Raw genomic sequence first — 17,610 nt, 5'->3', positions numbered from 1 at the left:
AAACAAATCCTTCATGAGGAAAATAAAGTCTAAAAATTCAAGAAGTTATTCAAAACAAACAAAAATACCTATACAAAATGTTTTTTAATTATGGTTTTTATTATGTATATTGTGTTCCTGATTTCATTAACTGAAAATTGGTAGCAATTAGAAATTTATTTTTCTTTTTCTTTTTTTGCAGTTTTTGGCCGGGGTTCGGTTTGAATCTGCCACCTCCGATATGTGGGGCCGATGCCCTATTCCTTTGAGCCACAGGCACTGCCCAGCAATTAGAAATTTATTATATGTAAATACGTAATATAATTAAAACAAAGACTGACCTTCCTAAAAAATTGTGCTTATAAAGTTTACTGCCACATTTACATTTCTTTTCTTTCTTTTTTGCTGACTTTAAAATGTTTATTCTTCAGAAAATTAGTTGCTTTTTATACAGCTATACAAAGTTCTTAATGTTTCTTTGGCAATGGAATATAATGGAATTTTACAACTATATAAAAAAGTTACCTTTGCCTAAGAAACAGTATTTACTGTGTGTACATAGTTGACTGACAAAATTATCTACCATCCAGCACCCTAATTGACGAAATAAGCTATCTCAAATTACAAGATTTCCAAAAGGAGAGATAGAGATACACACACAACCTTCTGTGGCTCAAAACACAGTATCACGCAGGCAACTTGCAATCATTGCCAAATACAATTTAGTGATTAAAAAAATCCTTTCAGTGATGAAAAAAATACTTATAAGTCCCTTTGAAGTACTGCTTCAGTTTATACATAAGAAATTACTTAACCTGCTGGTATTCCAAATATATTTAATGCTCATTTTTTAAGATGAGCCTTCCTCCCCCCAAAAGTAACTATATATTATCTTTGAAAGTAAGCAGGGAAACAAACAAACAAAACCCCAGTGCTGGTGACAAATACATAGCGAATTTACTTCTTCATTCTTCACAAAGACTGAAACCAATTTTCAGGACCATGAAGAGCTAGAAATTCACCTATTTTCAAAGACTTGTTTGTAGACTGTGCAGCAACTTTGTTGTCTTTCCTATATTCAAAATCTGCAAACTCTCTGCCCCCCACGACCTCCTCTGAATCCTCCCCGAAATCCTCGAGGGGTGGTGAAGGTACCACCTCTGCCACCACCGCACCCTTTGCCACCGTGGAAACAGAGACCTCCTCTGCCTCTGTACCCACCACGGCCACGGTTTGCACAAAGTGGGATTCCAAATGTTTCTGCATTTAATCTCCTTTCTTCAGCCCATGTTGATCTGCGTTCTCTATTATAATCACAGGAAATATTATCAAAGAAGGACTTAGTTTTGCATAGTAGCAGTTCGGTCCCAGTGGATCTTCTTCATCGCCATTTCCTTCACTGTTCTGGATATCAACTCCTGAGTCTCCTTTATCTTCACCATTTACAGGCTTGTCTTGTTTCTCAAGTTTATCTTCTTTTAATTTAAGTTTATTATGAAACTCTCTGTCAATCTCCTCCCTGTTAAATTGTGCGTTTGCACTTTCAAAGTCAAAGTCTTTCTCAAATTTCATTGCACCATCTCCCAGAATACCAAATCTTCCCCTGCCACCTCCATGACCCCCACGCCCTCTACTTGGAGCTGAAGGAGCACCTGGAGGTCTTGTCTCTTGCTATCATTTCTGAGTTGCTCATTTTCTGGTCTTGATACTTTATGTACTTCAGCTCGCCTGTGCTCTTGATTCTCTACTGCTTTTGGTAGATGGCAAAGGCCTGGTTGATACAGGGCTCCTTCTCCCAACGGGTGCTGGAGCAAGTAAGTGGGCCTAGGCGGTCTATACTGCTTGTTCCATGGTTGGGCTTTTTCTCAAAGGGTCTAACTGAGGGCTTGAACGACCTTGAGATAACTGTGTTTTTAGAGATCTCATATCCTGTGTAAAGGCGGAGCCCACCGCACTGCTTTGGGATAAGGTCCCACTTTTTGATGTTTCTGTTCCAAAGGAGGTCAAGGAGCTTCCAGCAAAACCAACAGCACCAAACTGCTGCCCAACTAATGAACTTGGACTGAATTGGCTGTATGTTGGCATCCTGCCGAAAGGTCCCTAAGAACCCACTGATTGGAATGAAGGAGCAGATGAGCCTAGGGAAGACTGAACGATAGCAGGGTAAGGGACACAGCTATTTCTATTACTAGAAGGTCACTACCAGTAACACTAGTGATTACTTACGTTGATTATTCACAGTTTTCTTCACCTGCAAAATAAGGAGGTTGGTACTGTGAACAAACACGAACCTGAAAGAGCCAATCCTTCAAGATGGAGCCCAAGTAACTCAGCTTACATTGCAAATAGAGGCAAACGGCCATTTTCTGACTAGGGATCAAACACGTACTCTGAATCTCCCAGCCAGCACTTTTTCATCACCCGGACTTTCAGTGCTCACCTGAACCAACTAATCAGAGCTCTTCTTCCTCAACTAATCAGGGCTTAGCTGAATCAGCCAATCAGAACTAAACAAGTTTCAATCCTTTATTTACACAAACAAATCTGATTGGGCATGAACTTTTCCTATAAAACTTGACCCTTCTCTGTTTTGTGGAACCACATCTTGTTTTATGCTGAAGGTGGTTTGTTCTCTGGTTTGTAAACTGTTCTCTGTAATAGTTTTTCTCTAAATTCCTCCCCAGAGAATTGCTGTTCACAGGATTAAGTGATTCTTCTTAATTCTATAATCATGTGCATATGTTGTACAAGAACAAGTTAAAAAATGTCAACGTATAAGAAATGAACCAGTACACGTCGAGAACCTGTATTATCAAACTAACGTTATCTTACAAAGCACTTGGAAGTGACGATTAAAATATATGAAAGAGGATTTTGAATGTTCTGTATTTGGAAAGTGCTTCAACCTTAATACAATGTAATTTGTCCTTTCTTCACTGGTGACACTGCAGATTTTAGCAGGGTTTTATGGCAGCACAGGAATATGAAGTGGGATAAAACACATCCATGTTTCCCTTCGTATTAACCTGGATGGACGTGGAAGACATTATTCTTAGTGAAGCATCAGGAGAATGGAGAAGCATGAATCCTATGTACTCAATTTTGATATGAGGACAATTAATGACAATTATGGTTATGGGGGGGAACAGAAAGAGGGAAGGAGGGAGGTGGGTGGGGCCTTGGTGTGTGTCACACTTTATGGGGGCAAGACATGATTGCAAGAGGGACTTTACCTAACAATTGCAATCAGTGTAACCTGGCTTATTGTACCCTCAATGAATCCCCAACAATAAAAAAAAGAAAAACACATCCATGTTTCCCTGGAGGTAGGACTCAAACTGAATGCCTAATATAGGCAGGTAAGATTTAACAGTCAAAGTGATTTTAGAAATTATAATTTAGTAACACGGGACAAAACTCATGCATACAAAATAATACGGACAACAAAAGTCGTTAACTCCCTGGAGTGCCGGTACAAAAAGCCACTACTGGAAGGAGATTAAATAAAATGAGGGAACATTGGAACTGAAAAGCTCCTAGGCTCCGAGGTTTTACAGTCAACAGTAGTTTAAAAAACTACGTGACTAGACCAGGAGTTGAGAACCCTGAAATTTAGAGGTTGCAGCCCCAACCCTGGGTTCTCTTCCCTTATTTCTCTGGTTCTTTATTTTCTTTTTTTTTTTTTTAGAGACAGAGTCTCACTGTACCGCCCTTGGTAGAGTGCCGTGGTGTCACACGGCTCACAGCAACCTCTAACTCTTGGGCTTAAGCGATTCTCTTGCCTCAGCCTCCCGAGTAGCTGGGACTACAGGCGCCCGCCACAACGCCCGGCTATTTTTTTTTTTGTTGTTGTTGTCGTTGCAGTTTGGCCGGGGCCGGGTTTGAACCCGCCACCCTCGGCATGTGGGGCCGGCGCCCTACTCACTGAGCCACAGGCGCCGCCCGGTTCTTTATTTTCTTATGTATAAAATAGGTGGATTAGTTTGGACTCTTTTAAGATCTAGGCAGTGACACAGTAATGTTTCAGAGTTACTCTTTGCACATCGCTGGTAAATTACTTGACTCTCCGGCGCGTTTCTTATTTTGTGTGTCGAAATAAGATAAACAAAAAATGTAACTCTAAACGGATTCTTTTGTTGTGATTAGGTCGCTGAGCGAAAACGCCAAGGCAGAAGACAGAAGACACAGTAGACGCAGCGGCCCGCTCGCATTGGGGCCGCAAGAACCCCCAGCTAGGGGATGGGGGAGGGGGCGTGGCGGGGACCCGCCGGACAGCGGAAGGGAACGCCCGTGGGCGGAAGTGACGTACGCCGGCTCTAGGCTCTGAGGGGAGGTGTAGCGGGTGTGAGAAGGGAGGGGTAGTGGCGGAAGAGGTTCAGCCGCTGATGGCGGATCAACATCAGTAGACTGTAATGCTCTGCCTTGGTCTGGGAGCCCCTGCACTGGGTAAGGCGCCTCCCCGTCCGCCCCAGCTGGAGCTTTTTCGGGGCTCGTGCTAAGTCCGTTCGCCCTGTAGTCTAGGGGCCCGGCCAGTCTCGGGAATGGTCTCCGTGGTGACGATGTTTTCCTTCCCGAGGACAGACCTTCCCTTCGGACTGCGATTGTGATGGGGGTGTGGGAAACTCGGGTCGTGCAGTTGTGGAAAAGCAACGGGTGGCCGCCCCCTACAGTGGGGGCGGCTTGCGGGATAGGCCTTGGTGATTTGGGGGAGGTGTGAGGTACTGGGGACTCATTGGCGGAGGGGTGCGTGACATGGGTGACCCCTGGGGAAAAAAACCTTCTGGTGCCCAATGCTCAGCTCTAGGGAGACCGTTTTGAGGGCGGTGTGTGTGCTGCTGGAGTAGGTAGGCTTGAGACCACACGCAGGTCGAGTTCCGGAAGGACGCCGGGTTTGCCTCGGTGCAGAGAAACCCAGCTGTTTTCGTTTGAGTCGCCGGTGGCGAAGGAGGCGGGGACTCCCTGCGTTGCCTACGTTTGAGGGCCTCAGGCCGAGTTAGCTGTTCTGGCAACTTCTCTGACTTTAGTTGGGCTGTGGAATTAGAGCTTGATTTCATATCAAAGAATCCTTCCCCGTTGCCATCCAAACACCCTTCAGATGTGCAAGTTGTGGACAAGTCCCGACCGGTGATCGTCGCTTGGGGAATGTACAGATAGAGTTTAGATGGTGTGTCTCTGTTAGCCTCTTGAGAAGTATTACATCTTATTGAAAAAAGTTTTGTTAGAAAACGTTACGTTGGCTCGGCCCTGTAGATTAGCGGCTAGGGTGCTGGCCACCCATCAGAGCTGCGGGTTCGAACCCAGACCACGCCTGCCAAACAACCACAGCTACAACCCACCCTACTCCCCGGGGCCCCCCTCCCCCCAAAAAATAGCCAGGCGGGCTCCGCGCCTGTAGCACGGTGGTTACGGCGCCAGCCACATACACCGAAGGTGGCGGGTTCGGGCCCGGCCCAGCCTGCTAGACAACCATGACAACTACAACAACAACAACGAAAAAATAGCCGGGCATAGTGGCAGGTGCCTGTAGCCTCAGCTGCTTGAGAGGCTGAGGCAAGAGAATCACTTAAGCCCAAGAGTTTGAGGTTGCTGTGAGCTGTGATGCACGGCACTCTACTAAGGCGACATAGTGAGACTGTCCCCCTCTCCCCTCCTCCAAAGGTTGCATTTGACTCTGTACGTGTAAGGATATAAGGTATTAGATTTGTGGTTTCATAAAGTAGCTTCGAATTGCTATTAAGGTAGATTTAGATAGGAAAATACTAACTTTTCAGCTCTGCTTTGTGCTAATGGTAAAATTTCTACTAACTGTGTGAACAATTACTAATTATAATATTGGTACTCAATTCCAAAAGCATTTAAAGAGCTCGTTTGAATAACCTTTATCTAAAAGTGGGCTTATTGTCCTCAAAGGGCTGGGCTATAGGGAAGGATCTGAGGTCAGGCTTTCTCTTCTGTTTTGTTCTTTTCTAGGGTGCTCTAGATTTCTGCAAGGATTATTTGATTATGCTAGGAATGACGTCTACCCTGTTTCCCCGAAAATAAGACAGTGTCTTATTTTAAGGTGTGCTCCCAAAGATGCGCTAAGTCTTATTTTCAGGGGACGTCTTATCTTTCCTGTAAGTAGGTCTTATTTTCGGAGGATGTCTTATTTTCGGGGAAACGGGGTAGGAAGGTTTTTTTTTTTTTTTTTTGGCAACTCTCACTGTCAAACTTCACAGAACATCTTATTGTCATCTTTTGTTTTTAGTCATCACATTCAATAATTATGATTGCAGCTTTGTAGATTAACCAGTAAATACTTTTTCCCATAAAACAACATTTTGGAATTCTAGCTTTTCTGGGGGAATTATCTCTCACGTGAAGCTTTTTTGATTGTGTTTTGGAAAGGATATGTAAAATTATGTACCTCTGGGTTTTAAACTTTATTTTGCTCCGGACAGACCTTTAAAAGAAAATGAATTTCCGGGCGGCACCTGTGGCTCAGTCGGTAAGGCGCCGGCCCCATATACCGAGGGTGGCGGGTTCAAACCCGGCCCCAGCCAAACTGCAACAACAACAAAAAAAATAGCCGGGTGCTGTGGTGGGCACCTGTAGTCCCAGCTACTCGGGAGGCTGAGGCAAGAGAATCGCTTAAGCCCAGGAGTTGGAGGTAGCTGTGAGCTGTGTGAGGCCACGGCACTCTACCAAGGGCCATAAAGTGAGACTCTGTCTCTACAAAAAAAAAAAAAAAGAAAATGAATTTCCTTGGGGGATGTTGCCTATGGCTCAAAGGAGTAGGGCGCCTGCCCATATGCCAGAGTTGGTGGGTTCAAACCCAGCCCTGGCCAAAAACTGCAACCCCCCCCCCCAAAAAAAAACAACAGAAGAAAATAAATTCCTTTTCTTCTAATATATATGGGCCAAGAATCATAGCATTTAAAAAACTTACAAAAAATGTGAAGTAGATCGGTGATGTGGGTGACATTTGGACAGAGTGAAGTGGCACTCAGGTGGAAAGGATTTTGGAGATAAGGATATCTGCGAGAGTGCAAATTGGTAGACTGAGGGCTTTCCTTCTGCCTCCCAGAAAGATTGATGGTAACACTTTTCTGGAGTAGAAGTCTGTGCATAGTTAGTCTTGAATGCCAGACATTTTTTTTCTTACAGGTGTGTGTGTATACGGTGTGTCTGTACTGATGTTTGGAGATAATTTTACAGATTTATACTTTCTTAGCTGAAAACTTTTGAAACTTTAACTCTATCAAGCACTACCTGCATTATAATACTTACATGAGTACAAAGTGTTCATACTCTAAAATGCAGTGCCCTCTTATTGTAGATCACCTGTGGACTTTTGTTTCATTTCTTTGTTTTACTGACTTTTTATTGTGGGACTTTTCAAACATGCAGAAAAGGAGAAGGCACAGCAAAGTGAACCAACATTGTGCTAAATTTTTTTTTTTTTTTTTGGAGACAGTCTTAAGCTGTCACCCTGGGTAGAATGAGGAGGAGTCACAACTCACAGCAACCTCAAACCCTTGGGCTCAAGTGATTGTCTTGCCTTGGCCTCCCAAGTAGCTGGGACCACTGGCGTCTGCCAGAACGCCTGGCTGTTTTTTGTTGTAGCAGTTGTCATTGTTTTAGCTGGCCTGGGCGGGGTTCGAACCCACCACCTTGTGCATGTGGCGGGCATCCTACCCATTGAGCTATGGGCACTGCCAGCCTTATTACTCCCACTGGCAACTTGTTTTTTTTCCTGTGGAGTTTTTTTTTTTTTTTTAAAGAGTTCACTGCTATTTATTTATTTTTTATTTATTTGCGCAGTTTTTTTTTTTGGCCGGGGCTGGGTTTGAACCCGCCACCTCCAGCATATGGGACCGGCGCTCTAACCCTTTGAGCCACAGGCACCGCCCTTTCCTGTGGAGTTTTTAAAGTATGAGCCTTCAAGATATTTCACTTATAATTAGTATCTATATGTGTTAAGGACTTAAATGTATAATCACTATAGCCGTATTATCATATGTAACAAAATAACCTTATTTCTTCTAGGATTCTAATTATTAGGCCTGGCAAACACAATGTTTATCTAAATTAAAAGCTTAATTTGACTTTACATGTTTATTTTTATTTTATTATTATTATTATTATTTTTTTTGTAGAGACAGAGTCTCACTTTATTGCCCTCTGTAGAGTGCTGTGGCGTCACATAGCTCACAGCAACCTCCAACTCCTGGGCTTAGGCGATTCTCTTGCCTCAGCCTCCTGAGTAGCTGAGACTACAGGCACTGGCCAGAACGCCTGGCTACTTTTTTGTTAAAGTTTGGCCAGGCAGGTTTGGGGCAGGCGCTCTACCCACTGATCCACAGGTGCTGCCTGACTTTACATGTTTAATGCACAGTAGTTCTTCCTATGGTTTGTTTTCTGCTAAGTTGTCTAAGGTTTACATTTTTTGGATAACTAGTAAAATAAGTGTCAGGAGCCACTGGAAAAATACCATCACGAAAGCCAGCACTGTTCTGGCTTTTTGTTTTTGAAAAAGTTCCAGGAGGAGGAAGTAAATCAAGATAACACTGAAATATTGCCCCCCACATGTTTATTTTAGATATGTATTATCTTTTTTTAGACCTTAATACATTGCCAAAATAACAAAATTGGATTTTAGGCCAACAACTTTATATAGTTTACAATATAACACACATAAAGGAATTCTCAGCTTACAACTTTAGAGTAGAAAACCTGAAAGAGGGCACTGTAGCTAGCTTGTTATATGCATTTCAGACTTTCTTTCCCAGCCAAATGTATCTGGCTCCTTAATAGTTGACTGGAAAATTACTTGTTCTTGGATTGTCTTGACTTACATAGTTCTGTTTCTGGAGATGTACTTTAGAGAATAGGAAGCCAAATTTGGCATGGTAAAACTTCTTGCCCCTATTTCCCTTTCTGTCTAGGGGCTATATTTCTTCTCTCCAGCTGAGGTGAAGTTTGCACTTTTTTCTTTAGGATGGTAGTGAAGCTACACTTCCCAGGCATTACCACAAGGTGATGCAGTGACTTTGCATTTAATTCTCTACTCCCACGAGACCTTGACATTCTCATTGAATTCCAGTCTTTTTATAAACTTGTCTATCTCGTCACTTCATTTGTAGGAGGAGTGGGAATTAGACATTTTATTTTCCTATTTAAACTGATTGATGATGTAGTTATATTCCAATGCATTCATCCATATTAACTTTATTTTTTTTTTTAAATTTTAGACAGAGTCTCACTGTGTCGCCCTTGGTAGAGTGCTGTGGTGTCACAGCTCTGGTGTCACAGCTCACAGCAACCTCCAACTCTTGAGCTTCAGTGATACTCTTGCCTCAGCCTCCTGAATAGCTGGGACTACAGGTGCCTGCCCCAGTGCCCGGCTGTTCTTTTGTTGCAGTTGTCATTGTTTATCTGGCCTGGGCAGGGTTTGAACCCAACATCCTTGGTATATGTTGCTGCCACTGTAACCACTGTGCTATGGGTGTCGAGCCCATATTAACTTTTTTATGACTAGTACTTACATTGTAATTTAGTAAGTAAAAAAACAAAGAATAACAACACTGGATGATTTCTGTAAAATATTTCTATAATTAGCATCAAAATTTTTAAAAACATTGAGAGAGATTAATGAAGGCTATTCATAGCATGATAACATTATCTTTTTTTTTAAAGAGACTTAGCGTTTCACTCTGTTGCCCTCCGTAGAGTGCTGTGGCATCACAGCTCACAGCAACCTCCAGTTCTTGGGCTTAGGCAACTCTCTTGCCTCAGCCTCCCAGTAGTTGGGACTACAGGCGCCCACCACAACACCTGGTTATTTTTTGTTGCAGTTTGGCCGGGGCTGGGTTTGAACCCGCCACCCTCGATATATGGGGCTGGCGCCCTACTCACTGAGCCACAGGTTCCGCCCATGTTAACATTATCTTACTCTTATTGCTGCCCAACCAGGTTCATCTGCCCACTGCCCAAGAGGAAGCCAGTGTCTAGAGATAGCAGGGTTTACAGCAGAGAAAGGGTTTATTTCACAGAATGCTAAGTGAGGAGATAGAAGAATTCGCTCAAATCTGCCTCCTGAGAATTGGGGGTGGCGGCAGGGTTTTTAAAGATAGTTTGGTGGGCAGAGGGTTAGGCAGTCAGGGTCTGCTGATTGCTGGTTTCAGGGCACAACCATTAGTTGTGCCACTGTCAAGGTAGGTCAGTTACAGGAAGGTAGAGCTTTGGGTGGAGGCTCCAAGACTCAGTTGAGTCAGTTTCTTGGTCTGAGCGGGTTAGTCAATCCACTGGAATGCAGGACCTGCAAAACATCTCAGCAAACTACACCCTAGGTTCTGAACAGGTGATGTTATTTACAGAGAAAAGTTAAAAATCTTGACAGCTACCATCTATGTCCTCTAGAGAAGCAAACAAGGGGATAAAAGGAGTTTGGTGGTGTACCCAGAGAGGAAAACAGAGAATGGAGAGGTTCAGGCTAGGTTAAATGAAAGGGACAGACACCTGCCTGGGCAGGGCAAAGTTGATATCTTTACTGAGGGCTGTTGGAGGCCCGAGGCAACAGAGTGAGGTGTTATATCAAAGAAAACAAAGTTGAAGTCTTTTTTTTTTGGAGACAGTCTCAAGTGATCACCTGGGTAGAGTGCCATAGTATCATAGCTCACAGCAATCTCAAACTCTTGGGTTTAAGCCAGGCGTCCTCAAACTGTGGCCCATGGGTCACGTGAAGCGGTGTGATTGTATTTGTTCCCGTTTTGTTTTTTTACTTCAAAATAAGATACATCCAGTGTGCATAGGAATTTGTTCATAGTTTGTTTTTTTTTTAAACTATAGCCTGGTCTGAGGGACAGTGAATTGGCCCCCTGTTTAAAAAGTTTGAGGACGCCTGGTTTAAGTGATTCTCTTGCCTCAGCCTTCCAAGTAGCTGGGATTATAGGTGCCCGTCACAATGCCTGGCTATTTTTTGGTTGCAGTTGTCGTTTATCAGGCCCAGGCCAGGTTCTTTTATTTATTTATTTATTTTGAGACAGTGTCTCAAGCTCTTGCTCTGGGTAGAGTGCTATGGCATCACTGCTCACAGCAACCTCAAACTCTTGGGCTTAAGCGATCCTCTTGCTCAGCCCCCAAGTAGCTGGGACTACAGGCGCCTGCCACAATGCCCCGCTGTTTTTTGGTTATTGTTGTTTGGTGGGCCTGGGCTGGATTTGAACCTGCCAGTTCCGGTGTACGTGGCTGTTGCCTTAGCCACTTGAGCTACAGGTGCCAAGCCTCCAGCCTTGGTGTATGTGACCAGCACCCTGCTGACTGAGCTATGGTTGCCGCCAAAGTTAAAGTCCTCGTTTCACATCCTTCATCAGTAAAGACTACTAATTCTGTGGTGCATATTTTTAAGGGTTCCTTTTGATGCATTTATAAACATATGTACACATATGTTTGCCTACATACTATTTTATACCTAAACTTTTCAATGAAGTGAAAGTGTAAGGTTAGTTGATGAGTTCTTATTTATTTATTATTACAGTAAAAACTATGTATTTAGAATTAGCCAGCTGGACTTGGTTTAGATGATCCCAGTTTTGTTGGTAACATCCAAAGCATCATAATCAGGAGCCAGTCGAACATATGCCTTCTTCTTGCCATTAGGCCTAATCAAGGTGTTGACCTTGGCCACATCAATGTCACAGAACTTCTTCACAGCCTGTTTGATCTGGTGCTTGTTGGCTTTGACATCCACAGTGAACACAAGTGTGTTGTTGTCTTCTATCTTCTTCATGGCAGACTCAGTGGTCAGGGAGAACTTGATGATGGTATGGTGGTCAAGCTTGTTTCTCCTGTGGGCGTTAGGATATTTGGGCTGCCTCCCGAGCCTCAGAGTCTTTGGTTGCGGGAAGGTGGGTAGTGTATGGATTTTTTTTTTTTTTTGTATTTGTGGATGCCTTTTAGCACTGCTTTCTTTGCCTTCAATACCTTTGCTTTGGCTTTGGCTTTGGCTTTGGGAGGTGCAGGAGCTTCCTTCTTCACTTCCAGTGCCATCTTGTGAAAAACACCAGATGATGAGCTTTTAAAAAGCTATTGGAATTGAAGTTCATTACCTTGTTTTATAAAAAGATAATTGCAGCTTTGTTATTTTACTTCAGGAAATGACATGTTCAATTTTAAGAATAAAGTTTTATCTTTAAATAGCTCTGAGTTAAAACTTAAAAACATGGAAAGCTTGTTCTAAATTAGCTTATTCCCTCCTCACTGTATATCTGTGTCAAAGAAACCTATAGAAAAATATTATTAATGTTCTTAACTCAGTTTTTTTTTTTCTTTTCTTTTTGAGACAGAGCCTCGAGCTATAGCCCTGGGTAGAGTGCTGTGGCGTCAAAGCTTATAGCAACTTCAAACAAACTCCTGGGCTTAAGCAATTCTCTAGCCTCAGCCTCCCAAGTAGCTGAGACTATAGGCGCCCGCCACAATGCTCAGCTATTTTTTGGTTGTAGTTGTCAGTTTTTGGCAGGCCTGGGCTGGATTCAAACCTGCCAGCTCTGGTGTGTGTGGCTGGCACCTTAGCTGCTTGAGCTACAGGCACTACCCTTAACTCAGTTTTGGTAGTTATATCTAGTATAGGTTGTTTCAGTTGATCTAGGTATAGCTTTTTGTTTTTTATTGGTTTTTATCTTATAACCAGTAGTGAATATGTGTAATTTTTTTTTTTTTTTTGAGACCGAGTCTCACTGTGTTGCCCTTGGTAGAGTACTGTGGCGTCACAGCTTACAGCAACCTCGAACTCTTGGGCTTAAGCCATTCTCTTGTCTCAGCCTCCCAAGTAGGTGGACAGCAGGCGCCTGCCGCAACACCTGGCTATTTTTTGGTTGTAATTGTCATTGTTGTTTGGCAGGCCTGGGCTGGTTTCCAACCCATCAGCTCTGGCTGGCGCCCTAGCTACTGAACTACAGGTGCCCAGCCTTTTTTTGTGTGTGTGAAGCCACATATTTGAAAAGAAATTATTATTAGTGATTTCATTTATTGTCATGACCTTCCCCAGAGCCTAGTTAAGCTCAGACAGCTACTCATTTTAGGCAAAGTTATCCAGTGTTTGTAAATGCTACGTTTTCATTTTTCTGGGGGTGTTAGGTTACCAGGTGGAGAGTATTGACAGTTAAGTACTTCCCTGAAATAGGATTTCGTTAACTCTTGGGCTCAAGCTCATAGGAAAGCCCTTTTGTTAGTGCAGAGATGAAGGAGGATTGCTAGGAAATGTACTCTTTACCTTGGAATCCTTGCAAACTTCAGACCTAGAGAGCCTAACAGACAGACAGCTTGGTGTTTTATTTACCACAGTGGTTTCCAGGTTCATGATTGACTAGTATATTGTTCAGAAAAGCAGGAGTTTGCCCATAACAGAAGCAGAGAGGACCCAAGAGAAATTGGTGTTTTCTAAAATGCTTACTATTTCTAAATCCTAAAGATTTGCTTTAGTATTTCAAACAAGTCAGCAAAAGAAACAGTTGTAAAAGCAGACTGTCTTAGGTCATCTTAGCTTATAAGCTTTCTTAATAATGGCTAAAGTATGTGTGTTATTGCTGTGCTTGCTTGCAGAAAACTTAGATTTGTGAAGTAAATTAGATTAATTTGGTTAGCAAAAATCTTGCCCCAGTTTTCCCCAGTATTACAGAGATTCCTGTTTTAATGATAATGACTCAGAAGCAGGTCTTGTAAGATCAGTCATATTTTCTTATGTATGCTGTAGATGCATTTTTTGTTTTTTTTTTTTTTGTAAATCCTGTTATTTCCTCTCTAATAGATTTTCAATGGTATGTATTTCTTTGAAATATAAATTTCTTTTATTGACTCTCTAATAGATTTTCAATGGTATGTATTTCTTTGACCCTCTACTTTTATTTTTTAATATAAGTTTTTTTTTTTTTTTTCCTTTTTAAAGAGGGCTCTCTGCCCTGCCTAGAGTGCGGTGGCATAATCATGGATTGCTGGAACTTCAAACTCCTGGACTCAAGTGACCCTCTTGTCTCTGCCACCCAAGTAACTAGGACTACAGGTGCACACCATCATGCCTGGCTAAGTTTTCCATGTTTTGTAGAGACAGGAGGTGTCCTGCTTGCTCAGGCTGGTCTTGAACTGTCCTGACTTGGCCTCCTAGTGTGGTAGGGTTATAGGTGTCAGCCACCATGCCTGGCCAATATAAGTTTTTTTTAATCAGTAAATATATGGAAAGGGTACATGAGACCAGAAGTCAAGGTATGATCATTGAAGAATGAAATGCTAGATTGTTATAGGTAGAGACAAACAAATAGGCTGGGATATTTCAAGTAGACTAGCAGAGACTTTGAATAATCTAAGGTATTTTAACAAGCTTGTACTAAGGAGATAAGTGCTTCTGCAGTCTGTGGAAATAAGTGAGAGGTGATAGTGAACGCTTAAGTTATTGGGTAGTGGTTCTCTATATTGTACAAAGATGTGCCCAGGCCTCACTCCCAGAGAGTAATCATCCTTTTTTTTTTTTTTTTTTTTTAGACAGAGTCTCACTTTGTCACCCTTGGTAGAGTGCTGTGCTTTCATAGCTCATAGCAACCTCAAATACTTAGGCTCAAGCAATTCTCTTGCCTCAGCTTCCTGAGTAGCTGGGACTTAACAGCTGTCTGCCACAAAACCTGGCTGTTTTTAGAGACAGGGTTTCACTCTTGCTTAGTCTGGTCTTGAACCTGTGAGCTCAGGCAATCACCCTTTTTGGCTTCCCAGAGTGCTTGGATTATAGGCGTGAGCCACCGTACCCGTCCCCCACCCCCCCCTTTTTTTATGCCCTTACTGATTCTAATGTGTAACTCAGTCTGAGAAATGCTTGTCCAAGGGATCATGACATGGGACAGGAACACAGGCACAGAGACACGTAATCAGCTTCAGTTATAGGATGCAAGAACTTCTCAAGAGGAGAAGTATGGGATGGAGTAGGAGGAAAATGGTGAAATTCAAGGGTTCTACATAGAAAGGAAAAGTTAATTGACCAGTAGCTAACATACTTTTTAACTGTCCTTGTTTCTGCTTTTTAGTGTCTGTTACTAGGGGCCAGCTGGTTTATATTGGCAGTGTGTATGCTAAAACATGTCTAATTCATTTGTTTTTGCTCAGTATAGAAGCAGAGAGCTAGGCTTTCCAGGAGAGTTGAATTTTGGTTTTGTTTTTTTAACTTTTTAGCCTCTGTGTAACTTTCTGAGCCATACTGGCTTTAGTTATTTCTCATTTGGTCTGTATTTTTTATATTTAATTACATATTTAAAGAGAAGTTCCAATGATTGAAAAGTATGCCTTTCCATAAGTATGACTTGCAAATACTTATGAAGTTTGCATTAAATGTATGTATTTTCTGAAAGTGTAAGTTTATTCTTAAGTTGGTATCATTTTACTTTTATAAATCACTTGTTTCAGATTTACAATGACATCCTTTCAAGAAGTCCCATTGCAGACCTCCAACTTTGCTCATGTCATCTTTCAGAATGTGGCCAAGACTTACCTTCCTAATGCACACCTGGAATTTCATTACACCTTAACTCCTTATATCCATCCACATCCAAAAGATTGGGTTGGTATATTCAAGGTAAGAAAACTTTCTGAGTGTATCTTCTGTAAGCACTTTTTATTTTCTTTTTAAACAAATTGATAAGTAGCTTATGCTAGCCTTAATCTATGTAAACATCATTGTGAAATAATTGACCAATAGTGGGCAGTAGTATGAAACAAATGTTGGAAACTTTATGAGATTTTCCTCTATCATCAAAGGGTTCAGCTTCACTCAAAGTTTTGTGGAAGTTTTTTTCAGAATTTTTTTTTCATATTCTCCATTCATTACTTGAAAGAAAGCAATTTTTTCATTTGAATTCCTGTATCATTTACTGTTTTTTTCCAGTCATTTGTAATTAATTTCATACAGCGATAAGCCATGTTATAATATCTCTGCTATTATTGTGCTCCATGGCTTAAATATTGCTCATGTTGTCTTACATTGTTTTATTTTATTTTTTGAGACAGAGCCTCAAGCTATTGCCCTGGGTAAAGTGCTGTGGCATCACAGCTCACAGCAACCTCAAACTCCTTGGCGCAACTGATTCTCTTACCTCAGCCTCCCAAATAGCTGAGACTTCAGGTGCCTGCCACAGCACCTGACTATTTTTTAGAGACGGGGTCTTGCTCTTGCTCATACTGGTCTCGTAACTTACCAGCTCAAGCAGGCCACCCATCTCGGCTTCCCAGAGTGATGGGACTACAGGTGTGAGTCAGCACACCTGGCCTATTTTGCCAGTTATTTTGTATAATATTTGCTTGAAAATTATGTTGATATAATCATTACAGTGTCATATCTCACTGTGCTGGAGGTTTTCTGATAATTTTAACTTTTCAGAATGCAATGGAAAACCAAAACATAGAAGTGTCCTCTGAGCAGTCAAAATAATGCCATGAATATACAAACAATAAAACTTAACTTTTCTACTGGATCACTCTATGATCTCCCTCAGAATCAGTTTTGTTATAGGTGTGATTTTCATGGGCTTGAAATTTTGATGTGGGTCTGTGTAAGCCAAATAACAAAGCAGAAAGAAATAAGAGTACTGTTAGAAATGAGGCATATTGACAGTGTCTAGGAGTGAAAGTCCAGTCTGATGAGTAAGGCAGGCAGAAAAACTGCTTGGACAAGACAAATTTTATTTGTAGCTTTTGTAAGTGGGATTACTTTGTTGGTATCTCTTTCAGATTGTTGTTGGCGTATAGAAATGCTCCTGATTTTTATGTTGATTTGGCAACTTTACAAAATTTATCAGTTGTAACAGTTTTTTTATGGAGTCTTGTGATTTTTGCAAATAAAAGATCTTACTGTCTGCAAACAAGGATAGTTTGACTTCTTCCTTTTTAGTTTGGATACCCTTTATTTCTGTCTCTTTGCTATAGGTATAGCTTCTGTTGTACCTATTGCCACCTGTAAGAAAAACTGGGACCCCACTTCAGGTATAAATCAGATGGTGATTTATTACACCTGTGCCAGGGGCCGCTGCCCTAAAGGGCAGGCAGCCGCAAAATGAGGAGCAGGCTGATTTTTATACCATTTTTGTGCTGTGTTGGCAGGTAAGCAAACAAGCACAGAAGCAGAGCATGGTGGTTAGCTCAGGGCGGGGTTACGGTGTGGTAGGTGGCTCAGGGGGCTACATCATGGCTGTTGGCAAGGGGACAAACTTAGGAGACTCAGTAGCTTGGGAAACTCTGCTTGAGTAAGCTTTCACCGTTGTTTTACCTGTCGCTAGGAGTCTTTGGGAACTCAGGGAACTTCCTTATTCTATTCTGAAACCTGTTCCCAGATTTTGCCGGGGGGTGCGGGGGGTTTGAGACGTGTGGGGACTCAGGCTGAGACAGTTAGGGGCCTTTAGGGGTCTTTTTGCTGAGTTGGTTATTACACTTCCAGTTCTGTATTTAGTAACAGTGGTGAAAGTGGACATCCTTGTCTTGTTTCAGATCTCAGAGGAAAACCTCTGAGTTTTTCCTCATTTAGGATGACACTTTTGTGTCTGTCCTGTATGGCTTTTACAATGTTACGTTCCTTCTATACCCAGGTTTTCGAGAGTTTTTATAAAGAAGGGGTGTTGAATT

General features: G+C 42.1%; 1 protein-coding gene and 1 pseudogene across 2 annotated transcripts in view; one reads left to right on the top strand and one right to left on the bottom strand.

Annotated features, from left to right (window-relative positions):
• Positions 1-912: 912 nt before the first annotated feature.
• Positions 913-2,133, bottom strand: LOC128598164 (protein LSM14 homolog A-like; annotated as a pseudogene).
• A 2,125-nt stretch (positions 2,134-4,258) lies between these two features.
• The window catches only part of TAX1BP1 (Tax1 binding protein 1), a 116,963-nt gene continuing 103,611 nt past the window's right edge, over positions 4,259-17,610 (top strand). Inside the window, exons 1-2 of one of the 2 annotated variants that reach the window (XM_053608444.1) lie at positions 4,259-4,425; positions 15,403-15,571. In XM_053608444.1, coding sequence (XP_053464419.1) covers positions 15,410-15,571 — 162 coding nt within the window. In that variant the 5' untranslated portion in view covers positions 4,259-4,425; positions 15,403-15,409. The remainder of the gene's footprint in view (positions 4,426-15,402; positions 15,572-17,610) is intronic. The other variant, XM_053608445.1, reaches the window with a different exon arrangement.

The sequence above is a fragment of the Nycticebus coucang genome, chromosome 11 (assembly GCF_027406575.1).
Source record: "Nycticebus coucang isolate mNycCou1 chromosome 11, mNycCou1.pri, whole genome shotgun sequence".
NCBI lineage: Eukaryota > Metazoa > Chordata > Mammalia > Primates > Lorisidae > Nycticebus > Nycticebus coucang.
This window is presented reverse-complemented; position numbering and strand designations above follow the sequence as displayed.